At 44.4% G+C, this 26,718-nt stretch overlaps 1 protein-coding gene across 2 annotated transcripts in view; it reads left to right on the top strand.

Annotated features, from left to right (window-relative positions):
• Vash2 (vasohibin 2) overlaps positions 1 to 26,718 on the top strand; it is a 36,302-nt gene extending 9,584 nt beyond the window's left edge. For both annotated transcript variants that reach the window (XM_048809411.1, XM_015483661.2), the window contains exons 3-8: positions 692 to 780; positions 4,816 to 4,872; positions 5,395 to 5,469; positions 11,435 to 11,816; positions 13,664 to 13,779; positions 23,584 to 26,718. In XM_048809411.1, the coding sequence (XP_048665368.1) occupies positions 692 to 780; positions 4,816 to 4,872; positions 5,395 to 5,469; positions 11,435 to 11,816; positions 13,664 to 13,779; positions 23,584 to 23,656 (792 nt within the window). In that variant the 3' untranslated portion in view covers positions 23,657 to 26,718. The remainder of the gene's footprint in view (positions 1 to 691; positions 781 to 4,815; positions 4,873 to 5,394; positions 5,470 to 11,434; positions 11,817 to 13,663; positions 13,780 to 23,583) is intronic.

The following is a 26,718-nucleotide window of genomic DNA, read 5'->3' as shown; positions in this document are numbered from 1 at the left end:
TAGCACTATGTTGTAGGGCACCGTGTACCTGCATTTTGTGTAAATAAAGACCTGGAGTGATGACCCATAAACTGGGTCATCATTAGCCGTGCAACAAAAGGTGTCATGTGCCGGGCGCGGTGGCGCATGCCTGTAATCCCAGTGGCTCAGGAGGCTGAGGCAGGAGGATCGCTAGTTCAAAGCCAGCCTCGGCAAAAGTGGGGTGCTCAGCAACCCAGTGAGACCCTGTCTCTAAATAAAATACAAAATAGGGCTGGGGATGTGGCTCAGTGGTCAAGTTACCCTGAGTTCAGTCCCTGATACCAAAAAAAAAAAGTGTTTTACAGTAAAAGTGTGGCCATGAATGGAGCACTTCTGTGTCCACCTGGGCCAGACTCAGTGGGGAGTATATGGCCCCTGGTCTCAAGGAAGTGCTTAGGCTCCCACGGGAGAGGCCAGTTGTGTTAACACAACACCAGGAGAGCCACAGGGAGCCCCCATGACCCAGAAGAGAGTATGTATAGAGGGAGAACTTCCATGATGTACTGGCAATTCTGGGGAGACCTTGTGGAGGAGGCACCCTTGGAACAAGTGAGCATGCTAGGGTGGTTATCTGCGCTCGGGAGCAGCTCCTTCTCTGGTAGTTATAGCTCTGCGCCTGCCCCCAGAAGCTATCTCCTCAACAAAAAGATCCTTCTCTATTTCTCTACAGCCTTCAATACCCCAGGTCCCAAACTACAGGCTGTCGATGACGATTCCAGACTGGCTGCAGGCAATACAGAATTACATGAAGACACTACAGTATCCTTCCACCTGGCATCTGAGTGGACCTGGCTGGGGGTCTGGGGATTGTAAGTCTGGTGTCACATCTGTCCCCAGTTGGTCTTTAAGGCTGGTGAGGCATACAGGAAGGCCCCAGATGAGAGTCTGAAAGTGATAACAGAGGATGTAATTGCAATGATCAGCCCTTCTTCCTTTAAGTAGGATGTGGGCAAGAACAGCAAGGGGACAGTGAGCCAGACCCTCTGGCTTCTCTTTTTCCCTCCCCTTTCCTGGGCTTTCCGTGAGATCCCCTCTTCCTTACATCTTCTTCCTTTTCTCTGCTTCCTTCCTCTTGGTCACTTACTCTCCTCCCCTCTTCCTCTACTGAACCAACTGTCTTTCTTCCCCTTCCCCCTATTCTTTTTCTTTTATTTCTTCTCTCACTTATTTACCTTGGTCCCTGGTCACTCATGATCTCAAGAGACCTACCCCATGCTGCTTTGGGCTCCCACAGCAATCCAGGATGGTGACCTTGCTCAGATTCTGCATAAATTGGTTGGGGCTCTGCAGTGGGGGTCCTGTCCCCGACTTGAACTTGAAGAATTGCTGAGGAACCCTGTGGGCCCAGGCTGGTTCAGACCAGCTAGATTTTTTTGATCTCCATGTCCTCGGCTTGTTGACAATCAAGATTAGATCAGTTCAGAGGGCTCCTCATGAGCAACCCTGTGGGAACGAAGGGGCAGAAGTGATGGTCCTCTAGACACTTCTGGGATTATACCAAGCATAGGTGTCCAATGGGGAGCAGGCCACAGCACATTGTCCGGGAGGCCAAGCTTCTGTTGACCCTTGCTCTTTCTCCATAGACATGAAACTTAGCCTGTCCTGCAAAACCGTCACATTGCTTTGCTTTCTATTTGTCTGTTCCTATCCAGCCTTGAGGCCAAAAGGACTTCAGAAAGCACCAAGCACCTGTCCAACATATTCCAAAAGAGCCTCCTCTTCTCTGTATTATAGGCAAGACTCTTTCTGGTGGATTTTTTTGGGTCTCCTCTAAAGGGACGAAACATCAGCACCTCTCCCATAGGGCTGAGTGTTACCAGATGGAAATAACACCAATTTCTGCTCATTTGGGTAGAGAGATTACTTGATTAGCCTTAGTTCCCATTTCATGGATCACCAGCTCCCCCATGTGACATTTTCTCAGTGGAGTCCTGCGGTGATATTAGCAGGAGAAGGTGGAAGCAACCTCCAGAGGGAGGTCAACAGTTCTGGCCCTGGGAAGACTATGGGTATGGTTGCTGATCCACTTGGGAGTTCACTTGGGAGTTCTTTGTAGTCCAGAAGCACAAACTCCTGCCAGAGTAGACCTGAATCCCAAGAGCTGATTCCTTTCAAAGGTGACCTACTCTTCATCAAATATTCCAAAAGGTGACAAATGAGAATGGCTTCTATTTCTATCTAGGACTTAGTCTTCCCAAGGATCACCAAGCCAGAGAGGCAAGAGAATGAGTCTGGGCTGGGATGGCATTGATGGGGGCAAATTGTATGTGCTTTGTGTAGCACTTGCCCATGTTCCCTTCAGCCCTGCAGCATGTACTCAGCTAAGTTTCATTGTTGCCCTGAAGGATCTGCATTTTAATTTTTCTTTTCTCTGAACCTCTGTGATGGTCAATTGAAGAAGATCACTGATGGCAGAAGGGGCAGGAAAAATCACCAGGGGGCTGTTGGGATGTGCTCCTGGCCTTTGGAGCCATCACTCCAGGAAAGCAAAGCATGGACTTTTTCTTTTTTTTTTTTTTAGAGAAAGAATTTTTTTTTTTAAAGAGAGAGAGAGAGAGAGAGAGAGAATTTTTTTTAATATTTATTTTTTAGTTTTTTTGGCGGACACAACATCTTTGTTTGTATGTGGTTCTGAGGATCGAACCCGGGCCGCACGCATGCCAGGCGAGCGCGCTACCTCTTGAGCCACATCCCCAGCCCCGAGAAAGAATTTTTTAATATTTATTTTTCAGTTTTTGTTGGACACAACATTTTTATTTTATTTTATGTGATGCTGAGGCTCGAATCCAGTGCCCCGTGCATGCCAGGTGAGCGCTTGAGCCACATCCTCAGCCCAAGCAAGGACTTTTTCTTCTGACCTGATTTTGGTTTAGTTCATTGGGACCCCCTACTACTTTGGCCTGGACACTGTAGCAGATGTCAATTCTGGGAATTGCTTGGGTCCAGACCTGACTATAGATGGTCTCAGCTGGCTGTGGAGTCATGAAAAAATGAATCCTGTTTTCCCCTGATACAGCCTCCAAGTGGCAGCCAACTGGTGTGCTGATTTTGCATGGGATTCTAGAAAGAAAGGTGCCTCACTGGCTGTGCTAGATGGGGAGAAATCTTCTGAAGAGCACAGGGGAGAATGAATACCTTCCTCTGCAGAGAGTGTGCTGGGGAGACTATTTCCACCCATTCACTTTCAGGGTCTCAATTATCCATTGTAAAGAACTGAGAGAAGGGTGGTCAGGTAGTTTTTCATTATTTAATTATCAGTTTATCTTACTTTATGTACTGGATGTATACATTAAATATATAAACAGGGAAAGTTGAGCATATAGCTGCATGTTTGCCAATTGAATTCTTTATATTTACTGGGAACCCCACTTTTTGAGTAAATCTTTGGTTTAAGTAAAAAAAAAAATCACTTTAGAATGAGAATATTTAGTCCCTCATTTTCTCTTTTACCTCTAATATTTTGTACATGGTGTTTTCAGAAATGCCACCAAGCCTGTATTGTTCGTGGTTAATCTCACAGCCTAGTCAGTAACTCCCAAGCTGGTGAGTTCGTGAAAACTGTCCTTTGCCTCTGAACTCAGTGATCTGAGTTAGGGTGACTTTGAATGGCAACTATGGTTAAGAGGCATGGCCTGAAATCACAGTTTCCAGGGTTGGTGCCTAGAGTCTGCTTTTGAGCTCCCCAGATGGTTGTCACGTGTGCCTGTGTCCGAGAGGCCAAACACACTGGTGCTGGAAGGGACCCCAGCCCCTCTCAGGAGGGTGTGAAGTGTCTCCTCTGCAGCTTCTTTTTTCACTCAGGGGTGCATCCGTCCCACAAGTCCTTCCTGGGCTGCAGTAGCTCTACGTGTTCCTGCTTCCTTAGTGCCCTCCCAACACGCACTTTTTCTATGATTTGGTTTGAGGCAAAAAAGCCAAACACACAAAGCGATTTTTCCATAGAGTGAGAAAAATCAAGATCCAGACTCAGAGAACATTAGGAAATCATTGATCTCCAGAGTCACCTGGTGCAGGTTTACCAATTCCTGGGAACTTCTGGGTAGCTGGCTAAATTCTAGATGTGGATGGTGGTGCCATCTTTTTAGGTTTAGTCATCAATGTTAAGTGTCAGTGCAGCCATGAAAGTGATGTTTCTAGAGTAAACTCTGTTGCATTCAGTCTGTGTGCAATTAAAAAACTTATTGCCATTTATTTACCCTTCATTCCATTTCATCCATGCATCTGAATCCATCCTCCTTTCCTCCATCCATCCTTCCATTCCACCTATTCATCCATCTTTCCATCCATCTTTCATCCTTCCATCCGTGCATCCTTCCATTTCACCCTTCTCTCCTGACATCCCTTCATCAATCTCTCCATTCATCTATTCATTCACTTCTTCCTTAGTCATTTAATAAAATTTGCTAACTTAAGTATGTTGGGATTCTGCCAAGCTTTATGGGGATATAAAGATGATAAAAGAACAGTCCCAACTCTCAAAGAACTTGTAGTCTAGTAGGTAAATTAAGATTGTGTGTGTGTGTGTGTATATATATATATATATATATATATATATAAAACTAATCAGGATTTAACAGAGCTTACAAAGGTCCAAGGTTCTCTGAGACCTAAGTTAAAAATTAGATTAAACTTTATGACAGGACAGTGAAGAATTAGAGGCTACTGGCTACTGTCTATTTTTGAAAAGCTCCTGCTGTTTAACCCCATTGAGAAATCAGAATGCATATTTTCTTCTGCTGGGTGACTGGGATCTTTGGAGTTTTCTGTTACTTTTCCTTTACATACTTTACACAGATATAATCACACAGGGACCCAGTTCTTTGAAATTAGGAAAATGAGACCGCTGAGTGGGTAAGTGGTGCATGATCTGTGGGCCAGATGCCCTCTCTCTCTCTCCTACCAAAAAGAGCTGCCAATTCCCTCTCCCAACCTCTAGTCCTATATCCTGGTGCTCAGATATCCTAATCAGTTGGGGGTATATGTAGAGGGTGTCCCTGGGCCCAGGTTGAAGGTGGGGCTGAGGACTGAGCCACTCCAACTGCTATGTCTAGTGGTGAAGTCTGACTCTCTGCATTGGAAGCTTGTAAGATTCACTTTCTGAGGCCTCATTTGCCTGTTCCATTGGGAATGTGCCATGGAATACTGGTACTCACCTCCAGGATGTAACTCTTGGAGAAGAGAGTGGAGAATTGAGGGTTTTAGTTCTGCCAAGTGCAGATACGCTTTGGTGTCTTCCTGTGAATCAAGCTCTCTCTTTCCCCTATGTTCCTGCATGGTGCCTAGGGTAGAGACAGGCATGCTGATGAATTGATAGACAGACTGACTACTGCATAATTAAGTCCTGAGAATCCTTTGCTGTGTTCTATCCTACAGGTTAATGGAAACAGCGAAAGAAATGACCCGAGAGTCCTTACCTATCAAATGCCTTGAAGCTGTCATCCTGGGCATGTATCCTTGAAGTTATGTATGCTTACAGTTACTGCACAGATGGTGACCTAACTATGGGGCTTGTTGCACCTTCAACATCTTTAATTAACAGAGATGATGCCCATTTCTCTTTGAATGAAGGGATCAAACTCTGGTGCTTCTCTTTAGCTTTTACTTTGGGAGTTGAACCAAATCAATGCTTGGCTTCTTGGACCAACAGTAGTCAAAACTGTTAGCTCTAGCCTCTATGAGGGCTGGCTCTCAGGCCAGTGGGGTTGCAGGTTCCCTGGTCACAAGGAGAATTCTAACTTAGAGGGACTAGAGAGAGAGAAAGAGAATGTTTCTTTCTTGCATTAATTTGACATTGTCACAGGAAAAACACTCAAGGGAAAGTGGAATCAGTAACAAGAGGGCTAGTCGCCAAAACCATCTCCAAGGAAAACGTAAGGGCAGATTGTGGAGGAGACCAAGCAGAGGCAGTGCGTTCCCACTTGATGGAACACAGCTGGCACAAGGGTCTGGTCTCTCTCACACTTTCTGTTCCATTTTCCACCACACTCTTGGCTCTTCAACCTGAGAGGAGTGCAGTCCAGAAAAACCGTGATGACACTTATTGGTGCTGATGGTAATTGAACATGATCAGATAGAAGAGCAAAGAAACTCCAAGTTCTCTGGGTGGATGGCTGGAAGGGATGGTGGCAAAGGAAACAGAGTAAGATATGAGCTTGAGAGATGGGGGAACCAGTTAGGTCCTTGTGTGCTGTACTGAGAAGTTATATTTTCCTAAAAGGAAGTGGACAGCTCAGATGGAAGTTCTGAAGCAAAGAAGTGACATGATCATATGTACTTTTTAGACAATAGCTTTCTATTTTATTTTATTTGGTTCTAGGGGCGCTTAACCCCTGAGCCACATCCCCAGTCCTTTTTTAAATTTAGGACAGGGTCTTCTAAGTTGCTTAGGCTGGCTTTGAATTTGTGATCCTCCTGCCTTAGCCTCCTGAGCTGCTACTATTACAAGCGTGTGCCAGGTGAGAGTAGCCTTCTAAAGGATAGACTGAAAAAGGACAGTTGGAGAAGGCTGGGACTGGATCTGCAAAGCCCATTGGGAGCTATTACAGGAGGAAGGGTGATGTTTGGACCATGGCCCTGGTGATAGGAATGGAGTTGAGGGGATGGTTTCAGGAGTTGGTAAGGAGGCAGAATGTACAGAACTTGGAGACTAGATGAATGCAGGAGTTAATAAGCAATCAACAAATACAGGTTTCCTGATTGGGTGACAGTGTGTGGAGGATGGGCTGGAGGGGTGAGAGTGACAGAGAAGTGGATACTTCACTTCAGTGCAGACCTGAACTCAGGAAGTAGCAGTGAAGGAGGAGGGAAGGGGTTGGAAGTGAACCAACACTTGTGAACTGCTGAGAAGTGAAGAGCTAAATGAGAAAGAAGGAACCCTATATTTCTGGCTTGCATAATAAATAGGGTCACACACCAAGGGATGGACTTAGAGGGAAGTATCAGATTTATGGGGACCTGAGTTCAAATTTGGACTAGCTGAGTTTGAGGCATTGAATTCAGGATGCAGGATGGGCTGTTTGGAGAGTGGAGCTCACCAGGAGGATCTACACTAGAAATACTGATTTGGGAGCTGGGATATTTTGGGGGGTTGTAGCTGCTGTTCAAGACGTTAGAAGGGAAAATGATCAAGGACAAAAATCTCAGTATTTTTGGTCTAGTTGGATGCAAAGAACTTATGAGAGAGACTCAAGAGGGGAAGTCAGAGAGGTCAAAGGAAAGGCAGAAGAGAAAGGAGCTCTAGCGATCAGCAGGACACGGGATTGGTCTAGTCTGTTTTTGGACATTGTCATGGGAGGGGGAATGCCTTTGGACATTGTCATGGGAGGGGGAATTTCTTGCCTCTGCTGTCTGTGGAGCACTGGAAGGTCTGATCTGAAACCAGATTGTGCACAGGTGCCTTGGTGGACTTCTGAAACAAACAAACAAACAAAACAAAAAACCCCAGAAACTTGAGCCTCTTGGAGGCCCCTCCCCAGCTATGCAATGATGCCTGCTCCCAGCTTCCCACAAAGGAGATGAAATATGTGCCTGGGGAGCGCAGCAGGAGGCCAGGGCTGAGGGTCAGGGCAACAGATGGCTGAGGGCCCCAACTCTTTAGTGACAGGAATGAGCCACAGCTGTTTAGCAGAGCCTCTTGCAAGTTTAATAGGGGCGAACAATTAGCCAGGGATCTGGTGGAGATCAGTGAAGAACACTAGCCCAGGCCCTTTTCTGGATGGATGAGCTAACCTCAGGCTCTGCTGCTGGACATCTAAGTGCACCTGCATAGAGTTATCCGCCCCTCCTCCCCACACTCCTGCACAGTTTTCTGCCTCTAAGCTCCCTGTCACTGAAATTATCTGCAATCTTTGGGGATTGCAGGGAATAGATCTGTGACAAAACTTCTGGGCTTGTACTCTTGCTTTTCCTTTGTTCTTATCCGTGTTACATTTCAGAACAGTCCAGGGAAGGTGGGGAGGGTGGAGAGATTGAGCTCACACTGCTGAACACAGTGAAATCTGACTCTGGGACGCAGACAAGAAACACAGACCTAAATTCTAAAAGTTGCAGCATCTTTGTCTTCTCTTTGCTGTGCGTCAGCATCTCTGTGTCCTGCTTTGCCCTCAGGGATAGTGAAGGATGGCTTGGGCATCACCTGTGTCTCCTGCAGACCCTTGTGCAGGTCCAGGAAAAGACCTGGATGACTCAGAAGCTGTCTATTTGGCTGCACACTGTGTCCCTTGACATTTTCTGCCTTGTTTTCTTTTTGTACTTTTTTCCCAAGTTCAGGATTTTCTCCCAAAGAGCCACTTTTTTTTTTTTTTTAAATCTTGCTGAAGCACATATACATATACTTTTACATGCATGCTGGATACATAGATCTTTGGTTCTAAATTATTTTCTGAATTATAGCAACAATTTTAGAGGGCTTCACCGACTGTGGTAGGCTTGCTCATGGTGCTAAAGAACCATTTTTTGTGAAAGTTACAGGTGCGATATGAGAGGTAGCCTCAGCATTTCCCCAGACACAAGGTGCTAGGAGATTATCCAGAGGTTTGAGTGCTGCTATTTTCCTTCCTAAGGAAAAACTCAGGCTGCTTCCCTACTCTCACCCAAGGCTTCACTGACTGCCATAATGATGGAACAAATCCTGGAGATCGGTGACTTGTGATGGGGTGGTCTAGTGGTCTCTCCGGTCTCCTCCCCACTCCCACTTCCCTACCTAGCTGAATACTTGTCCTCCAAGACTAATTCCAGTGTTGCTGTGCTGAGGCTCCACTTCTGTCCACCCACAGATTACTAGGCTTGCCTCTCTTATGGCAGGTATCACACCGTGTTTTGGTCTTGTTTTTTTATTGTAAAACATATATAACAAAGTTAACCATCTTAACTATTTTCAAATATATAATTCAGTGACATTAAGTCTATCTGTAATCTTGTGTGACATTATTACCGTTCATCTCCAGAACTTTCTCATCACCCCAGTTGGAACTGCACACCCATTAAACAGCTCCTGTTGCCTCCTTCCAGCCCCTGGCAACCACGATCCGCCTTCTGTCTCTATGAATTTGACTATTCTAGGCACTTCAGATGAATGGAATTATACAGATTGTGTCCTTTTCTGTATGGCTTATTTCACTTGGCATCGTATCTGCAAGCGTTTATTCATGTTTTAGCATATTACAAGATTTCTTTCTTTCTTTTTTCTTTTTTTTTGGCTACTAGTAATCAAGCCCAGGACCTCATGCATGCTAAGCAAGCTCTCCACCATTGAGCTAACTCCAAGCCCAGGATTTCATTCTTTTAAAAGGATGAATAATACTGTTTGTTATACAGATACTACATTTTGTTTATCCATTTATCCATTGGTGGACGTTTGGATTGTTTCCACTTTGGTTATTGTGACTAATGCTGCTGTGAGCCTCAGGGTACAGATGTCTGGAAACCCTGGTTGCAGTTCTTTTGGGTACTGTGACTAACTGATATCAGTCAGCTTGTTATTGCTGTGACCAGACTACTTGGCATCGGTTTAGAGGAGGAAAAGTATGTTTGGGTTTGTGGTTTCAGGGGTTCAGTACCTGGATGGCCAGCTCCATTACTTTAGACCCCAGGTGAGGCAAGACATGGTGGAGGAAAGCTGCTCAGCTCATGGCAGCCAGGAAGGAGAGAGAGAGAGAGAGGAGAGGGAAGAGAGAGAGGACAGAGAGGTGCCAGGGACCCCTAGTGATCTATTTCCTCCGGCCACACCCTACCTGCCTACAGTTACCACTCAGGTGGATAGTCCTTTCACATTATTCATCCATCAAATGGACTAATCCACTCATTAGGTCACAGCTCTCGTAATCTAATAAGCTTTGGGGGGACAGAATGAAATTGCTGGATCATATGTTAATTCTGTTTTGTTTTGTTTTTTTTTTAATATTTATTTATTTATTTTTCAGTGGACACAACATCTTTGTTTGTATGTGGTGCTGAGGATCGAACCCGGGCCGCACGCATGCCAGGCGAGCGCGCTACCACTTGAGCCACATCCCCAGCCCCTCTGTTTTGTTTTTTAACTTCTTAAAATTTTTTTTTTTAGTTGTAGATGGACACATGATATCTTTATTTATATTTATGTGGTGCTGAGGACCAAACCCAGTGCCTCACACATACAAGGCAAGCACTTTACCACGGAGCTATCGAGGGTCCTCCTGTCCATCAGTGTTATAGCTAGGGTAGGGTAGGGGGAAAATGGGATTGTATAAAGGTGTAATGAGCAGGGGTCAAATCGTGGCAGGATGTGGACTATGTCCTGGAGAAGATGAGTCATTGAAAACTTTTAAGTGGAAGAGTGACATATACCAAATTTTGACTTAAATAGGTCATTCTGGCCACTGCATGGAATTGGAGAGGAGGCCAGCATTAGTGAAAACGCATTCTTAGAGTGGAGAATGGCACCTGTTATGAACACTGACTATGCACAGGACTCTGTGATGAGCACCTGGATTAGTATTTTCCAAATCTTTTTAGCAGAGGAGTGACATTATATCCCCCCACCTTTCAGAGGAGTTTTCAATAGCCCTCTCCAGAAAAGCTGGGCAGAGGGACTCACAGCTTCAGCAGGACTGGTTGGGATTTCAAGATGGACTTGAGAATGCAATGTCTCTTGTCCATCGTTTCTGTACAGGGAGGCAGTGGGACCATTATTTGAAGCTGCACCTGTGGAGTTGCTAGGTCAAAACCAAGGTAACAATAAGAGACTGTTATTAAATCCAAATGGGCCAGTGAGTGGAGAGAGCCTGCCTATTGGCTGGGGACTGAGAGGAGCCTTGGAGTTTGGGTGTGGAGGCAGCTGCTCTGCATGGTACCCCAGGAGTACCCTCTGGCACGGGTACTCCGGGGCCTGGGAGGACCAGATGAGGTACATATTGACCCCTTATGACTTTTCTCTGGCCCTTGCCATCTAGATCATCCACCAGCCTGCCTCTCACATCTCTATTGCCTGGATTCTGGTTTTCATTTCTCACTTTGGACTCCAGCATATTCTTGGTCTATTTCACACAAGGTAGTCTAGCACATCATTCTGACTGCATAAAAGAAGAAGAAAAACAAAGACACCTTGAAGAGCTCTTAATCCCCCGTAGAGAACCAAGCAAGGAAAAAGTGCCTTCATGTTATGTTTTGCATTTTTTTGTTTTCCATTTAATTACTAAAGATGGCAAGCTGTTCTCTTTGTCCCATATTAATTCTGTTTTGGTATGTACCATTTAGTTGATACTTGAAGATATCAAGTGGATCCTTTATCAAAAGATCTAGAAAGCTTAGATGTCGGCCTGCTCAGAGGCAGAAGTATAGGCTCGTTGACCCCTATGAGTTTGTTTTCCTTTCTTGGGAGTCTGTCCTCTGTGAATTTTCAAGACCTTTGTTCCTTCCTTGACTCAAATCGTCTAAGATACTTAACCAATGGACAGCCTTCCATCGAGCGATTCCCCATCAGCTTTAAAACCTACTTCTCAGGAAACTACTTTCACCATGTTGTGCTGGGGATTTATTGCAATGGCCACTATGGCTCACTGGGCATGAGCAGAAGGGCTGAGCTGATGGACAAGCCATTGACCTTTCGGACTCTGAGTGACCTTATTTTTGACTTTGAAGACTCTTACAAGAAATACCTGCACACAGTCAAGAAGGTCAAGATTGGGCTGTATGTCCCCCATGAGCCTCATAGCTTCCAACCCATTGAGTGGAAGCAGCTGGTCCTCAATGTCTCCAAGATGTTGAGGGCTGACATAAGGAAGGAGCTGGAGAAGTACGCCAGGGACATGAGAATGAAGGTAGGTGCTGGCAACACAAATTTATGCCTTTTTCCCATTTCCTCTCTCTCCGTACCCGCACCTCTACCCCTTTTGCTCCAGGCCTCAAACTTCTAGGATGGTCACACAAGTTTCCTGAGGTTATCTTGCTTGGTGGTCACACTAGTAAATTCAGAAATATAAGTCATTTATTACTTGATAAAGACAATTGAAGTCTCTCTTTGTATGTAACATAGTTGGCCCTTCATACCTGTGGGTTCTGCATCTGCAGTTTCAACCAACCTTATTAAAAATATTTGGGAAAAAATTACATCTGTTCTGAATATATACAGACCAGTGTATTGTCATTATTCCCTAAACAATACAGTGTAACAACTGTTTTCATAGTACTTACATTGTGTTAGGTATTGCAAGTAATTTAAAGTACCTGAGAGGATTGTGTAGGCTATATGCAAATACTACACCATAGATTTTGGTAATCTGTGAAGTTCCTAGAACCAGTCCCCTCTAGGATCGAGAGGACAATTGTTTCTCAAAAATCAGAACGAAAACCAAATTAGATCTTAAAATTAAAGCAATATCTTGGCCTGCGATTTCTTCTGTGAAATCAGATGTAAAATGTAGTCATTTCACATTAAAGCTCTAGTTTTGTTCTGTTTTCACCATACAGTAGGGTGGCCAATTGTTCCAGTGTGCTTGGAACTGAATGGTTTTCCAGGACAGGTTTTTCAATATTAAAACTAGAAAAGGAGGGGCTGGGATTGTGGCTCAGCGGTAGAGCACTCGCTTAGCACGCGCGAGGCCCTGGGTTCGATCCTCAGCACACATAAAAATAAATAAATAAAATAAAGACATTGTGTCCAGTTACAACTTAAAAAAAAAAAAAAAAAAAACTAGGAAAGGAGCCCGGTGCAGTGGCACATGCTTGTAATCCTAGCAGCTCGGGAGGCTGAGGCAGGATCATGAGTTCAAAGCCAGCCTCAGCAAAAGTGAGGCTCTAAGCAACTCAGTGAGACCCTGTTTCCAAATAAAAACCAAAATAGGCATGGGGATGTGGCTCAGTGGTGAAGTGCCCCTGAGTTCATTCCCTGGTACCCAAACAAAACAAACCAGGAAAGACCCAGGGAAACCAGGAAGAGTTGGTCTCCCTGCTTTATGATGTGTTTCAGAGTCACATTACGTCTTTGGTCTGCCATCTAAATTGCAAAGCCCTTTGACATAAAATTCTAATCAGGCATCACAATAGCCAACGAGGGAGTGTTCACGGGGCAGGCCTTAGATAGAACATACCTATAAGCCTTTCTTCCCTCTTCCAGGTTTCTCTGCAGTGACTTGATGCCAGCTTATCCATGTCCCTCCAGGGCTTGTGGGGTCACTACAGAAAAGCCCCTGCACACACTAAAGTCCTGGGGTAGGGGTTATGCTAACTTCAGGCTTGGTTATGTTCAGCACCTGGGGGCCTGCCATCTTCACTCTGTTGGCCCTGGAGTGGAGCTTTTGATAAACTGCAGCCACTCTGTGTACCTGGGCTAGGAGATTCTGAGGACGAACATGCTGGTCCCTGAGGCAGTGCAGCTGAGCAGAGAATCTTGCCTAGAGACCAAGCAGCCCCAGGAGGGCGAGGCATTTAACTCAGTTCCCCTGTCTGCCATGGAAAAGGGGATGTGATGACCCACATGGCTCTCTGGGAAGCGGTGCCCTTCTTGTCAGTGCAGGGAGGAATGTGTGTCGCTCTGGAAGTCTTCCTGTCGGTGCCTCTGAACTGTGGGATCATGGGTGGGCTGGGGGTTGGGATGCTGTGCTGTAGGAGGATACGGGGTGGGGGTCCTTTAGGAAACAGTGTGGTTGATGCCTCGTATCACCTCCAGATCTTGAAACCTGCAAGTGCCCGCTCTCCAACCCAAGTGAGAACCCGGGGAAAATCCCTGTCCCCCCGAAGGAGACAAGCAAGCCCCCCAAGAAGGCTTGGCAGGCGAGACAAGTCGTGAGTAATATTCCTCTTCCCCAACACGAGGCTCAGCACACACATTTGTGGGGTTGTCCTAGCCTATGGTGACAAAGCTGTGTCCTGGATTTGGCATTTGAACAGACAATGATCCCCAAGAGAACTATCCTCAATCAAGGGTCAAATATAGAAAAGGATCCACTAGGCACATCCCCCCCATTACTCTTACCCTGCTGATTCTGAGTTGTGTACACACCCAAAGGGCCAAGCTCCAGATGGCCCTAGAGGAACAGCCTGGAAGCCAGGTAGAACCGAAGGAGCACTGGATCTAGATTTAGGAAACCTGGGTCTGGAACCAGCTTGGCCACTTAAGCTAAGACATGTGACCTTGGGCATGTCTTATAACCTTTCTGGATATATGTTTTGTCACCCATAAAATGAGATTGTTAGAATTTATGACTTTCCTAAAACTCTGTAGCCAACTGTACCCAGCAAAAGTATGATTGCCATCAGTGGATGGTGGCATCAGAAATACCCGCAGGCTCATCCTTTTCCTTGGCTAACCCTCCTGTTTTAGCCCCAGGACTAGCAATTCCACACCTACTTCTTAGGTCATAATGACCCACTTAAGATATGACAGATCAGAGCTGCCAAGGATGCCCAGAGTAACCAGCAGTAATCCACTGGCAAACACTTGAGCTATAATTATACTGGGAGAAATGCTGCTTGAACCTCTGGCCATGACGGGGACAGTGCACACAGTCTTGGTTGAGTCCCAGCTCTGCCACAGATTGGCTGTGCAGCTGGATAGATCCTTGGTCCTCAGGGAACCTTAGTTTTCATCTATAAAAGAGAGTAAAAATGCATCCTCGCCTATCTCACAAGGTTGTTGAAAGGATTCAGTTAGATCTTGTGACAAGAGTGACTTGGGAATGGTGAACTGCTTTTACACAAGCCCGTTAATTCTACATGGTAAGCAGGGAATGGTTTTACAATGTTTATTTTCAGATAAAGAAACCAGAAGACAAAAATGTGTTCATTATGTCCTATTCCCAGTAACTAGTCAAATATGAGCTGGGGCTCCTGTTTGGAGGCTGGAAAGAGACTTGAGAGGGGAGGTATCTTGACTAAAGTTTAAAATGGATTGAGTTAGATGAGGAGGGGCAATTCCCTTCTGGTTTTCTTTTTTTTCGGGGGAGGGTGGGTGGGTACCAGGGATTGAACCCAGGGGCACTTGACCACGGAGCTACATCCCCAACTCTATTTGTGTTTTATTTAGAGACAGGATCTTGCAGAATTGCTTAGTGCTTTGCTGTTGCTGAGGCTGGCTTTGAACTTGTGATCCTCCTGCCTCAGCTTCCCGAGCTGCTTGGGATTACAGGCGTGCACCAATGTGCCCGACTCCCATTTTCTCTTAAACTTTGATATTTCTGAGTTGCAGATCCAGGGAAGGGGTTGTGGGGCTACTGGATATGGGGAGAAAAAAGAGGGACATGGATGAGAACAAAAAGAAGGGCTGCCAGAAGCGGGACGCACCAGAAGCCCACCCCAGGCCCCTCCTTCCCTCTCTAGATGTCAGCTCTGTCGTTGCTCAGACTAGATCCCAGCACATTCTGGCTCCCAGAGTTATGTCTGCAGAGAAACAGCTTCTCTGCTTCTGCCCATGGCCTTTACCAAGCAGGTTTTGCTTTTGGCAAGGAAGAAAGAGACAAGTATGACTATGAGTTTAAACTCCAGGAATCCTACCGTGGGACAGTGGGCACCACAAAGAGTTTGGTGACCTTACTGTGCTATTATTTCAGCATTACATAAGGCCAGCAAGTCAGCTTTAAATGTGTTGGGTACCAGAGGGCAGCGTGGGAGTGGCCCTAAGGATGGGAATGACCTTAACAGGCAAGAGGCCCATCAGCTGTGGGGTCCTGTCTATGCATGGATAATTTTAGTGGCTTTATATCCCCAGCCATTTCCTCCCTACAGCTGAAGCTACTGAATTCCACTCTATTTTTGCACTTGTCTGAATAATCCCTTTAAAAAGGAGGATCCGTGTCACTGGGCTGACACAGCTGAGTGGGTGGGTAAGTGGAGATGACTGTATGAGCATCAGCTGAGACAGTTTCCAGGGGGAGACGGGGAAGCCCCTCCACCCATGCATCCTTTCTCCTACTCTGCTGCCCTAGGAGCGTGTAAAGTATCTTCTACAGAGAAAGGTCAGTTCCCCCCCCATGGTTCTTAGAAAGGGTGATGGAGTTTGAGGTTCATGTATCAAAGTCCCTCTGTGAACCTAACCCAGCTCCTCCCCAGCTCTGGGCCTCAGTGCCCTCATAGCTCTTCACAGAGGTCCCTCAGTGGCGATCACAGTGGCGATTCAACTGGGGCCAGCTTGCAAAGAGCAGGGTTAGATGAGCAGTGGGAGATTTTGCCTCTCTGGTGGTAAGCAAGGACACTCTCCATTAGGTCTGGGGGACCAGGGATGGTTAAGGCTCTGCCAGGCCCAGGACCACCATGCCTCATAAGCAAGCTTTCACTGCACGTGTCAGTAGAGCCCCCACTGAGCCTGCGTGCATGTTCCCCGAGGTCCTTCCCATCTCTGACAGGTCACAACTCTCGGCTTGCTACCAGGGACCTGGGCCTGGGAGTGTAAGAGGGAGCTGATGGGAGTTTTCTGGCTTGGCTGGCTATGTTGGCAGTAGGGAGCACCTCCCATTGGAGTGACCACAAGGGAGAGTCTTCTTCATTGGGGCCAGTGTCCATAAGGACCCAAGAGAACCTCTTTGTTCTCTCTCTCCATATGGCTCCTTTCCCCTCCTCTGTCCCTCCCCTGTTCATGTTTTTTCTTCTATTTTTGTTTCTTCCTTTTTGATTTCCCTCCTTCATCATCCTCCCTGGCATCTGTGGCTCTAGTGGGCTCTGGGTCCCAGAGGTTACCAAGCCTCACCTCAAGATAAGGTCCCTTGGCCACAGGGTCACAGTTGGACAATGCAAATCCTGCTTCATTCTTTCAGGGAGGATTACACATCTCTAGGCTTCAGGGTGAATGAGGACAGAGGCTGTTTATGAAGTCATAGAGAATGAGTTTGATTCTGTGGTTTAATCACATTGAAGATATTGTTTTAAAATATGTTTTAGTTGTAGTTGGACACAATACCTTTATTTTAATTATTTTTTCGTGGTGCTGAGGATCGAACCCAGGGCCTCACACATACTAGGCAAATGATCTACCACTGAGCCACAACCCCAGCCCACATTGAAGATATTTTGAATAGGATCCTTCAGTGCAGTCATTCTCCTCAGATCCCAGACAAGAAAACATTCCCAGGATAGAAAGAACACTTCCTTAGAACAGAGTTAAAAAAAAAGAAGAAGAAGAAGACTATGGAGGAAAAGCAAACTTCCCAGATTATGTGAACAGAGCAGTCTCTACTCAAATGACTTACCCATTAGCTCCTCATAGGATTTCATATGACCCGGGGTCCCTAGGGACACTTGAAGAAACCAAGATGGAGCAGTGGGCCTTATCAGGACAGATCAGGTCAGGCAGAGTGAGCCAAGAACCTCTGTGAGCTCTGCAGGGTCACACAGGGTCAGGGTTCCTGGAGCTGGGATTCTGGGTCACAGAAAAGAGAGGTAACATCAGAGCCTGGAAGTGGTGCTGTGAAGTTTCAGACAGTGGCCTGTGGCTCTTGAACTCTGGCCAGAGCCTCCTGCCTGGGAAGGGCGTAAGGGATGGGCCCATTCTGTCTTGGCAAGGCCTCCCTGTTTACATAACAACCTCAGCTGTCTGCCCCATTAGCCGCCAACGGTGGTGCCTGACATCCTGGGAAGCAAGGAATGTGAGGGAGGAGTGGACTGGTCTTGAATGAGGGTGACAGGTGTGAATGGACCCCTCTGCCCTCCCAGTGTTCTTCCAACTGACTCCATGTTTCTCTAGGGCCTACTCAGATAAGCCATAAATGCTAAATTGGGGTTTGGCCTGATCTGATTCCTGTCAGACCTGACAGGAGAGGAGGGCATGGGGTTTCTGTTTACAGTTGTAAATGCTGGGCCAGTAGCACCCTTAACATGGAGGACTAAGGGGTTAATGTTAGGGTGCACCTTTACCATGCATCCCTTCCAGGAATCCCAGGTCTGCATGTGACACGGCAGTACTGGTCCTCTTGAATGTGTGTGTGGGGGTGGGTCCTGCCAGCATGTGTGCCACACACAGCCCCTTGTCAGAGGGTAGAAGAGAGACTGGGGGTTTGGGAGTCCTATAAGCTTTCCTTCCACTTACTACTTCTTTTCTTTTTTCTTAAATATTTATTTTTTAATTATAGGTGGGCACAATAGCTTTGTTTTATTATTTTATTTTTATGTGGTGATGAGGATCGAACCCAGTGCCTCACGCAAGCCAGGCGAGTGCTCTACCCCTGAGCCCCAGCCCCAGCCCACATCTTTTCTTAAACCCAGCCTCAAGGGGACACACACCTCCTTGTATGTTAAGCCCTAGGATGTGGTGATGTCCCCACAGTCCCCAACATGCTGCCCTCATTTTCTGGTTCTGAGGCTTCTTGTGGCCTCACGGGTAGCAGTACTTAGACCGTGCTGATTGGTGTGCAAAGGACTCAGTGTGCCACTGTCAAAGCTCAAGTAGCAGTGGGCAAGAGCAGCCCAGAGGTGTTGTCCACATAATACCTTCTCTGTGGAACCACCACGCTGTCCTCCCCCTCTCAGCCTCTGACCTGTTGGCTCCCGGGATGCCAACCCACAGTCAGGGTTAAGGGTAGACCAGATGGGCCATCAGGCTTTTGCCTGAGTTCACCCTACTCTCACATTTATGTGAGAACAGATGAGGCTGGGCCCCTTGTTCCTCCCACAAAGGGAGTCAAAGCAAACAGAGTGTCACCCCTTCCCCTTGAAACAGAATGCTGCTCCAGAGCCTTGCAGAAGGGAAATCCTTTGATTCCCTTGCCATGTTTGGACTGGGAATGAGCCTGGAGAACAATGTTCAATCTAAAATAACCCGGGATCTGATGAGAGGTTTTGGGCAAGCACAGACTCAGCTGAATCATCATCCTGGTGTTCGTGTTTCTTAAAAATAACCCCTTGGCAATATTCTAATTATAAATGGGGGAGCACTGGAAGAGGCCTCCACACACACCATAGCTCCCCCAGCTCTGGCCCTGAGATGAGCTGGCGAGGACTGAGCGCTATTTCTGGCTGCACCCAACAGGCAGGTGGCATGCTGTGATAACCCACTTCTATCCTTTGCCAGACCAGGAAGCTGCAGTCACTGCCACTGTGAAAGGAAAGGGTTTCATCTCCCGGGCAGTTCACCAGGAATCTCAGCCTCGCTCTTCTTCCACCAGAATTAGCCTTTCTTCCCCTGGATCTGGAGGTCCAGGGGTGGCAGGCAGGGTGGGAATACAAAGGGAGGAGACACCTCGTCACTTTCCTTTAGGAGTACACAAGCTGTCTGTCATTACAGAACCATAGTCAGCTTACTGAGTAGGCAGGTTCCCTACATGACTTTGAGGAATAAAGCCTCTCTAATACAGAAGAAAAAATCTTCCTACTTGTTAATTCTTCAGATGTTGTCCTGGTAACTTGAATTCCTGGCTTAGGACTTGTTCAAATAAGATATTACATGATAAAAGTAGCGTATGAGGCCCTATCAGCCATTTACACATTAGGCTGGAGAGGTACATACTCAACAGAGGGACTCACAGATGAATTTACTTGGACCCTGCTCTCAATCCTTCAGTTTTCAAGGCACAAGGATTGTGAATCAGCAGGATTCTTGAACAGATGAATGTAAGAAACAGCAAATAGTGAATTGTCAGGAAATACTTCATGGAATAGGGGGCATTTGGGTTGGACCTGTAGGGATGACAAGATATGGGTGGGGAAGGGCATTTCAGACAGGACCAAATAGGCCAAGGTGCAGAGGCAAGAGTGGCCATGGCATCCTCAGGTGCTTTGATTGGGGTGGGGGTGGGTTGGGGCAGCTTGCTCATAAGGCATGGGCTGCAGGTTCTGGCGACCAACCCTGGCCAGTGGTGTGACTCTGCTTGAGCAAATTCCCTAACTTCATTGCTTTCTCTTCTATAAAAGAGACAGTAACAGTATCAACCTTGGTAGGTTATGATGAGAATTAATAAGCCCAACCTCATAGAACAGTGCCTGGCACGTTGTATGTGCCTGATAGATTCAAGCTATTTATAAGTGATTTCTTGGCTCCTGGAAGACACAGGGGAATTGGTGGAAGTGCTAAGGAAAGATCTAGAAAAAGGAGGCCAAAAACTCGCAAACTAAATTTCATCTATTTTCAGATGTGCCAATAACAGAACCTGGATAAAAGTAGAGTGAAATTTTAGGAACTCATGAACTGTGAAAAGTATGGTGAAAATCCTGTTCCTCAGGTCTGAGGAGCTCCAAAGTGACTGGCCAAAAAGTGACTTCTCTGTGGTGGCCTAAGGCCAGTTAGCTACAGTAGACACAGCAAGCCCACAGTTCAGGAACCAGGGGGCAAACTTTGTCTTATTGACCCTGTCCTGTAGCCTGTTCTGGCCACTGACTTCCCAGGAGATGCTGTTGGGCACAGGACTGGGAGTGAACAGCCAGTATAGATCTATTTCAATACCTGGAAAATATTAAGCTAGCATCTTACTGGCAGTATTTTCATACATGAAGGGCAACTTATTTAGCTTCAGAATGAGAGGTGCATCTTGGTATTGAGGATGATGCCAGGCCAGAAAGAAAGTGTGCACTTGAGCTGGGCATAGTGACGCACACCGGAAATCCTGATTATCTGGGAGGCTGAAGTTGGAGGCAGCCTAGACAACTCAGACCCTGTCTCAAAACAAAATGAAAAGGGATAAGGCTGTAGTCCAGTGATAGAATGCTTGCCAGTATCTGTATGACCCTGGTTTAATTCCCAGTACCACAAAAATAATGTACCTGAAAGGTTCTAGGGCTGGGGCTGTAGCTCACTGGTAGGGAGCACATGCTTACCCTGCTTGAGGCCCAGGGTTCAATCAGTGGTAGGTTGGGCAAGGACTCTGGAGCAAGGGATTCTCTTGTTAAGCATAGGAACTGCTTACTTTCCAGGGACAACAGGAGACCCAAGGAGCCACCATGACTTAGGTCCTACATTGTTTAGCAGGGTTACAGGGAAGACAACTGACCCTGAGAAGGGAGTGTGTCTCCTGACTTCACTTAGGTACCACCATTTCTCATGAGTGGAATTATAACTTGCTAGGAAAAAGTTCTAACTCCACACACTAACCTTCCTCAGGCTGACTCAACACCCATTGTTACCAGCATTGGGTGTGTATAGCAATTTTGGGTTAATGGAGGGAAATGGTATGTATCAACAAGGATCAGGTTTAGCTGTGGATAATTCGGGGTTGGAGATGATGACTTACAAGATTCCCTATTACATGAAAGCAGCTCAACCGAAGTGGTATGGGGCTTCTTACTGCTCTGACTTCTTTAGTGACCAACTTGAGGTTCAAGCTCCACATCACTTCCACATTGTCCTCAGCAGGAAGTTAGAGGGAAATAAAAAGATGAAAGGCACATGCCAGTTGTCTAAGAGGAGACCTGGTAGCCGACTGCCACACACTTCCACTTCCATCTCATTGGCTGTGTGTCAGCCAAACCCAGGCTGGCTACAGGAAGACTAGGGGATGTAGTTTGTATTCTAGGCAGCCAGGTGTTCAGCTAAAAGTTGGGGGCGGGGATTTCTCACAAAGGGGAGAGTTGATATTGAGGGGCAACTAAGGCTGCCACACACAGATCATTGAAAACATCAGTTAAAAAATCATCTATTACAAATGTAGTTTCCATTGGGATGAGGAGAATGTGCTTTTTCATAGTTACACCACCAGAAAAAGTGGTGTCCATATTTTAGTTGCTTTAGGAAATTACTTTTATTTATTCCTTCTCTAAAGTAATGAATTGCATATACATACTTCTGGCTTCTCCCTGGGCAAGTGTATTTTTTATTACTGAATTTTCTTAAGAGTAGAACATGCCAGGAAGGTGAGAAGTTGACTTACCTTTCTGAACACGTGTCTTAGGCTGATACTAATGTATGGAGAGAATGCTTTGAGGGAGAAAGTCTCAAATTAGCTGTTTGTAAAGATATCATCTCAGGCAAGGAGACAAAATAGAGGCTTCACTTCAGGCTTTCTGACAAAGTGAACAAGAAATATATGGACCCTTTAAACCTGATTTGTAAGAACCAAAGTTCTCTCCACATCAGCGGGCTGAGGACTAGGGCAGAAATCTAAGTTTGAATCCTCAAGCAAAACTGTGTTTCCTTTAGCTGTCAACCCAAGCAGGGCCCTCACTTGGGAACTGGAGGCCACTCTTCAGGCCTGTGGTAGTGGTCCTATTTAAAGGAAATGGCTGAGGACTGGAAACCTTGGGCTCTTTGATAAAAAAAAAGCAAGAGTCTACACACAGTGTTGGTATTCTACCAGCAGTCAACTGTATTTATTAGCATTGTGGGTGAGCCCCAGGAACCATAAAAGACACAAAGAAGAAGGAGGCATGGATCTTGACTGATAAAGCAGGACATGTGGTCTAGCTGAGAAATAAGCCCATGCAATACAGAGAAAATAAAGATTACACTTTTTGTTTTTTAGTGGGGCCAAGTTCCAAGTCAGGGACGTTTCTGAAGTCAAGTTTCAGAGAAGAAGGGTCATGGACTTAATAAGGTCAAGAAGGGAAGTACAGAATTTATTGGCAGTGCTTAACACCATTCATTGAGCTGAGCTGACTGAAGCTGGAAGTTTATTTCTAGGTGAATAAACTGGGCTATCTTCCTGCCAGGGGAAAACCATTTGCTGTTAGGAAAACTTTCAAAGGTATAAACTAAGAAATTTTTTACATTTATATTTTATTTTTTATAATTATGAACAAGGTTCATATGTAACCTAAAATATTTTTTTTTTTTGTAAAAATGACCAAATGTGAAGCTTTTAGATTAGAAATCACTAGACATTAAACATCCCAAAGCTGGTTTATAGTCTTGGTTACTTCTTATCCAAGGTGAGAAAGAGGCTCATTAGGAATAGGAAAAATTGCAAGATAAACCACAAAAAGGCTTAGGCACTGTTATATTAGAAAGTCACTTAGAAAATGTCTTTAATGACAACAGATGATGTGCTACTAAGTGATTTCTACCACCTCCCCCCAGCTTCAAGTACTTTCTTACATAAATACATAGGCATAGTTTTATATTGATATTGGAAAGTACTTTAGAGAATGTTTCTTAGGAAAGAGACATGCTTTGCCACTGAATAACTTCCATAATGACATGTTCTTTTCAGATAAATTTTGAAAAATTCACCTTGATTTTATATATTCAAGTCTGGAATATAAACCCTCTGTCAATGGTAACTGGGATCCTCTCCCAGAATCTGGGTCACCTGAGTCACCCTGTAATATCTGAGCTTCCTTGGAGACACAAACGCTAGGAAATCAGTTTCCAGGAGAATTCCACTTTCAGTCTGTGGCATATGTGACTTTTTAGACAGTTGCAATGTATAGCGGAACTGGGTTTCAAAAGTTATCATGGGACTCCATTGTCTTACAGCTGAAAAAGTTCATTCAACACCCTGAAAATTTTTGATTTCTACATTAAAAGCCTGCTAGAATGTTCCTTAAAACCTATAAAAGCAGACCTAAGAACAAGAACCAGAATTGGGAGCTAAGGCTGGTAGAGTGGGGGTGGAAGGTGGAAAAAGACAAGGATCAGAAAGGTCAGGAACTCTGAGTAGAGGCCCTTGAAGATGCTCATTATCTTTCTTTGCCCTGTCCCCTCTCTCCCACCATCTTCCTGTCTTTTAACTTTAGACCTGCTCTGCCTGAAAAGAAGGTGGCTGACCTCAGCACTCTGAATGAAGTGGGCTATCAAATCCGAATCTAGCCAAGCCATACCGGGCAGCAAGAGGGTTTCTGTGGTGCTTCTCTCTGCACTTTACCCAGCATCTTCAGGAGGAACTGCAACTATTATTTATTAAGAACTTGAAAATTTTATTTTTAAGGATTCACCTGGAAACAGAATCTGAGTGGGTGGGGATAATTAGCTTTAAAAACTCTGACCATGAAAAGGCTAAAGTAATAAACCCCACTGGGGCTGGACTGTCTCCCTCACTAAAGATCTCAAGGATAACAAACATCCACAATAGTTTTATATTTTTCCATTTACTGACTTTCTTTTACTTGCTTTGAACATTATGCCTCACCAGTAGTAAATGTTCATAAATCCTCTCCCACTTTTGGTATAGTAAGGTAACTCAATCAGTATTAGTCTTTTTCAGCAATAACAGAAGCAAAGAATGGTGGGGTTTTTTTTAAGCAGTTAATATTACCTCAGCCTTTTGACATTAGATATGCAAACTTAATGGTATTTTGGTTTTTTATATTCTATTTGTATTGTTTCCCCAACATTCCCCATGGGGATCTCCACAAGTTTGGAGTTTTTTCCTGGTGCACACACGTGATGAGATTTAAGGTATTTTATGCAGGTGTTTTATTAAAAAGCACTGAAATTCTCCTGGCAATACGGGAAACCATTTTTAGGATCTTGGAATTACTTGTTTCTTAAAACATTTGCTGAGAGCATTTTTTGTTCTTTCAAAACAAAACAAGCACAGTCAAAAGCTAGTCTATGTTCTGTCACTAACATTTAAACTTTGCAGAGTCTGGCAAAATAGGACATGAGGTCATACACTCCTTCCACAAATTTAGCAGTATTGAGGTTACAATCTCTGCCAGCAACACACTCAACGTCAGAGAGACAGGAATGAATCGGGGGTCCTGAGAACCTGATAACCTTTTCTCTCACATTTCATCTGATTTTTAAACTCTTGAGTTAAGTTTTGATTCTGAAGAACTTACCATTGTTAAAGATGTGTTCTGATGTCTTATATTAAGGCCAAATGTGATACAATATGATTTTTTTTTCCAGTTCTTTGCTTTTAGATACCTCTTCATGACAATTTGGAAGTACTGGAAAAAATCTATGGATTAGCAGAACATTTTTCTTTCTTTTTTTTTTTTTTAGAATGGAAGTCTTCTGGTACAATGTTACATATGAAAGTGTAATTTAGTCCATGGGCACAGAATGCACGTCTGGCCGCATTTAACAGTTATGGTGTAACTTCTGGCTGCAGACCAGAGCAGTTCTGAGGGCAGACATGTGTAATCTGTGTTACAAATATCAAGAGCAGAACTTCTATTTCATTTGTTTTATCTTAGCAACCATGCTAACTTGTAAGACCAAAGGACATATTTAAGTCAAGTCTGATTAAGCTTGTCAACAAAAGTGTTAGTTCAGTGTTTCTCCTTTGGCTTTGACTAAAGGTAGTTGAAAGAAGGGAGTTAAAAAAAAAATAAAGAATCTGTTCCGTGATAACTTATACCAATAAAACCTCTGGGGGGTGTCATGAAAGCACAAGGGATTCATCCTTTAGCTCACTTTACCCTAAAAATCAGTATTATTAATGAAAGTACTGCTGTTCTGGAAAAGGAAGTCTAATGTCCCTTAGTGACCAAATAAGTATACATTTCACGTAGACTAATAAATGCAGCATGAGAGAAAATTCGGAACAGTTTTTAAGAATAGTATTTTTGGACTAGGGCTATAGCTCAGTGGTGAAGCACACTCAGCACGTGCAAGGTCCTTCCTGGGTTCAATCCCAAGCACCAAGGGGAAAAAAAAATGATGCCTTTTTATCTTTACACAGTATATTCACTGGCAGTCTTCATGGCCCATGTGTTCTGATGCTCCAAGTAACCAGTGAATCATTTCATTCTCTCTCTGAAACAATACCAATTTCGCCATGTATCTTCTATTCTCCATCTGAAACTTTATTATGTCCAATAAACAGACTGCTCAATCAACTGTAATGTCAAAAGAGCTTAGAATAGCATTTGCCAAGTACTACTTAAGGACTATCCCATCCCAAACACAAAATGTCAAATAGTTGCAGAGCCTCTTGTTTCTCCCAAGAAAAGGTAAAAGAACAGGAATATAAAACTGTTCCCAGTATGCTGATGTATAAGCCTTAAAATTGCCAACTGGCCTGATGATTCAATTAGCAACCTAATTTCTTTGACATTCTGTGATTTTTAGATTCATTTTTCTTAAGTAAGGGTTACTCACAGCAACATGTAAACTTATTTAAACTGTTCACAGTTGTCATTTTACTTCTATTGCCTACAGAATATGTTAATTTTGAAAAGATATAGGAAAGTCACCAAATCCTAAATTCTAATGTAATAATTAAAAAAAATTATATTATGGCAAAAACCCCAAGTAAGCAACCAAACAACAAGCCCAACATGTTTTACCTCTCAAAACTGATTTTAAGAATAGCTGTAATTCAAAAGATAAAAAATTAAGTTACAAGATGATTTGGAGTCTAGTTTTTAAAGTTACTATGCGAGAGAAATTTTATGCTTAAGCCACATGGCATTACATGCAAAGTTTAAATGAATGACAGAAATTTTGATCTGAGACTATGTTGTGATGTTTTGAGTACACTTTATTTCAGAAAGTGATATTTAGTATTTTCTATACACACTGAAATCATGAGCATTTCACTTTTTCTAAGTCAATTATTTCATAAGGATTTTATTAATAGATATTGGTAAATAGAACTTTGGAAATCTTAATTCAGTATTCTTACTATACCTGAGGCTTTTGTAAGCTATAGTTTTATGTACAACCTTGTACAGTTTTTTTGACATACTATTGGAATCTTGTTTATTCTCCTGAACTTTGTTCTGGCCAATACATTTTTTTTAAATCTTTTAAGAAAATCTGTGATTGTTTTAGTGGGTATTTTTCTAAGTAAACGAAAACTTGTATAATGGTATTTTAGAGAATGCCAGATAAGTGCATGTTTCAAGTTAATGTTTTTCTCATCACTTGTATGTTTATACATAGCATGGAAATTTAATAAAACCATCCTGGAAACTTAA

This window comes from Marmota marmota, unplaced genomic scaffold (genome assembly GCF_001458135.2).
Source record: "Marmota marmota marmota unplaced genomic scaffold, marMar, whole genome shotgun sequence".
Classification (NCBI taxonomy): Eukaryota; Metazoa; Chordata; class Mammalia; order Rodentia; family Sciuridae; genus Marmota; species Marmota marmota.
The sequence above is the reverse complement of the archived record's forward strand: the minus strand, read 5'-3'. Positions and strand labels throughout refer to the sequence as shown.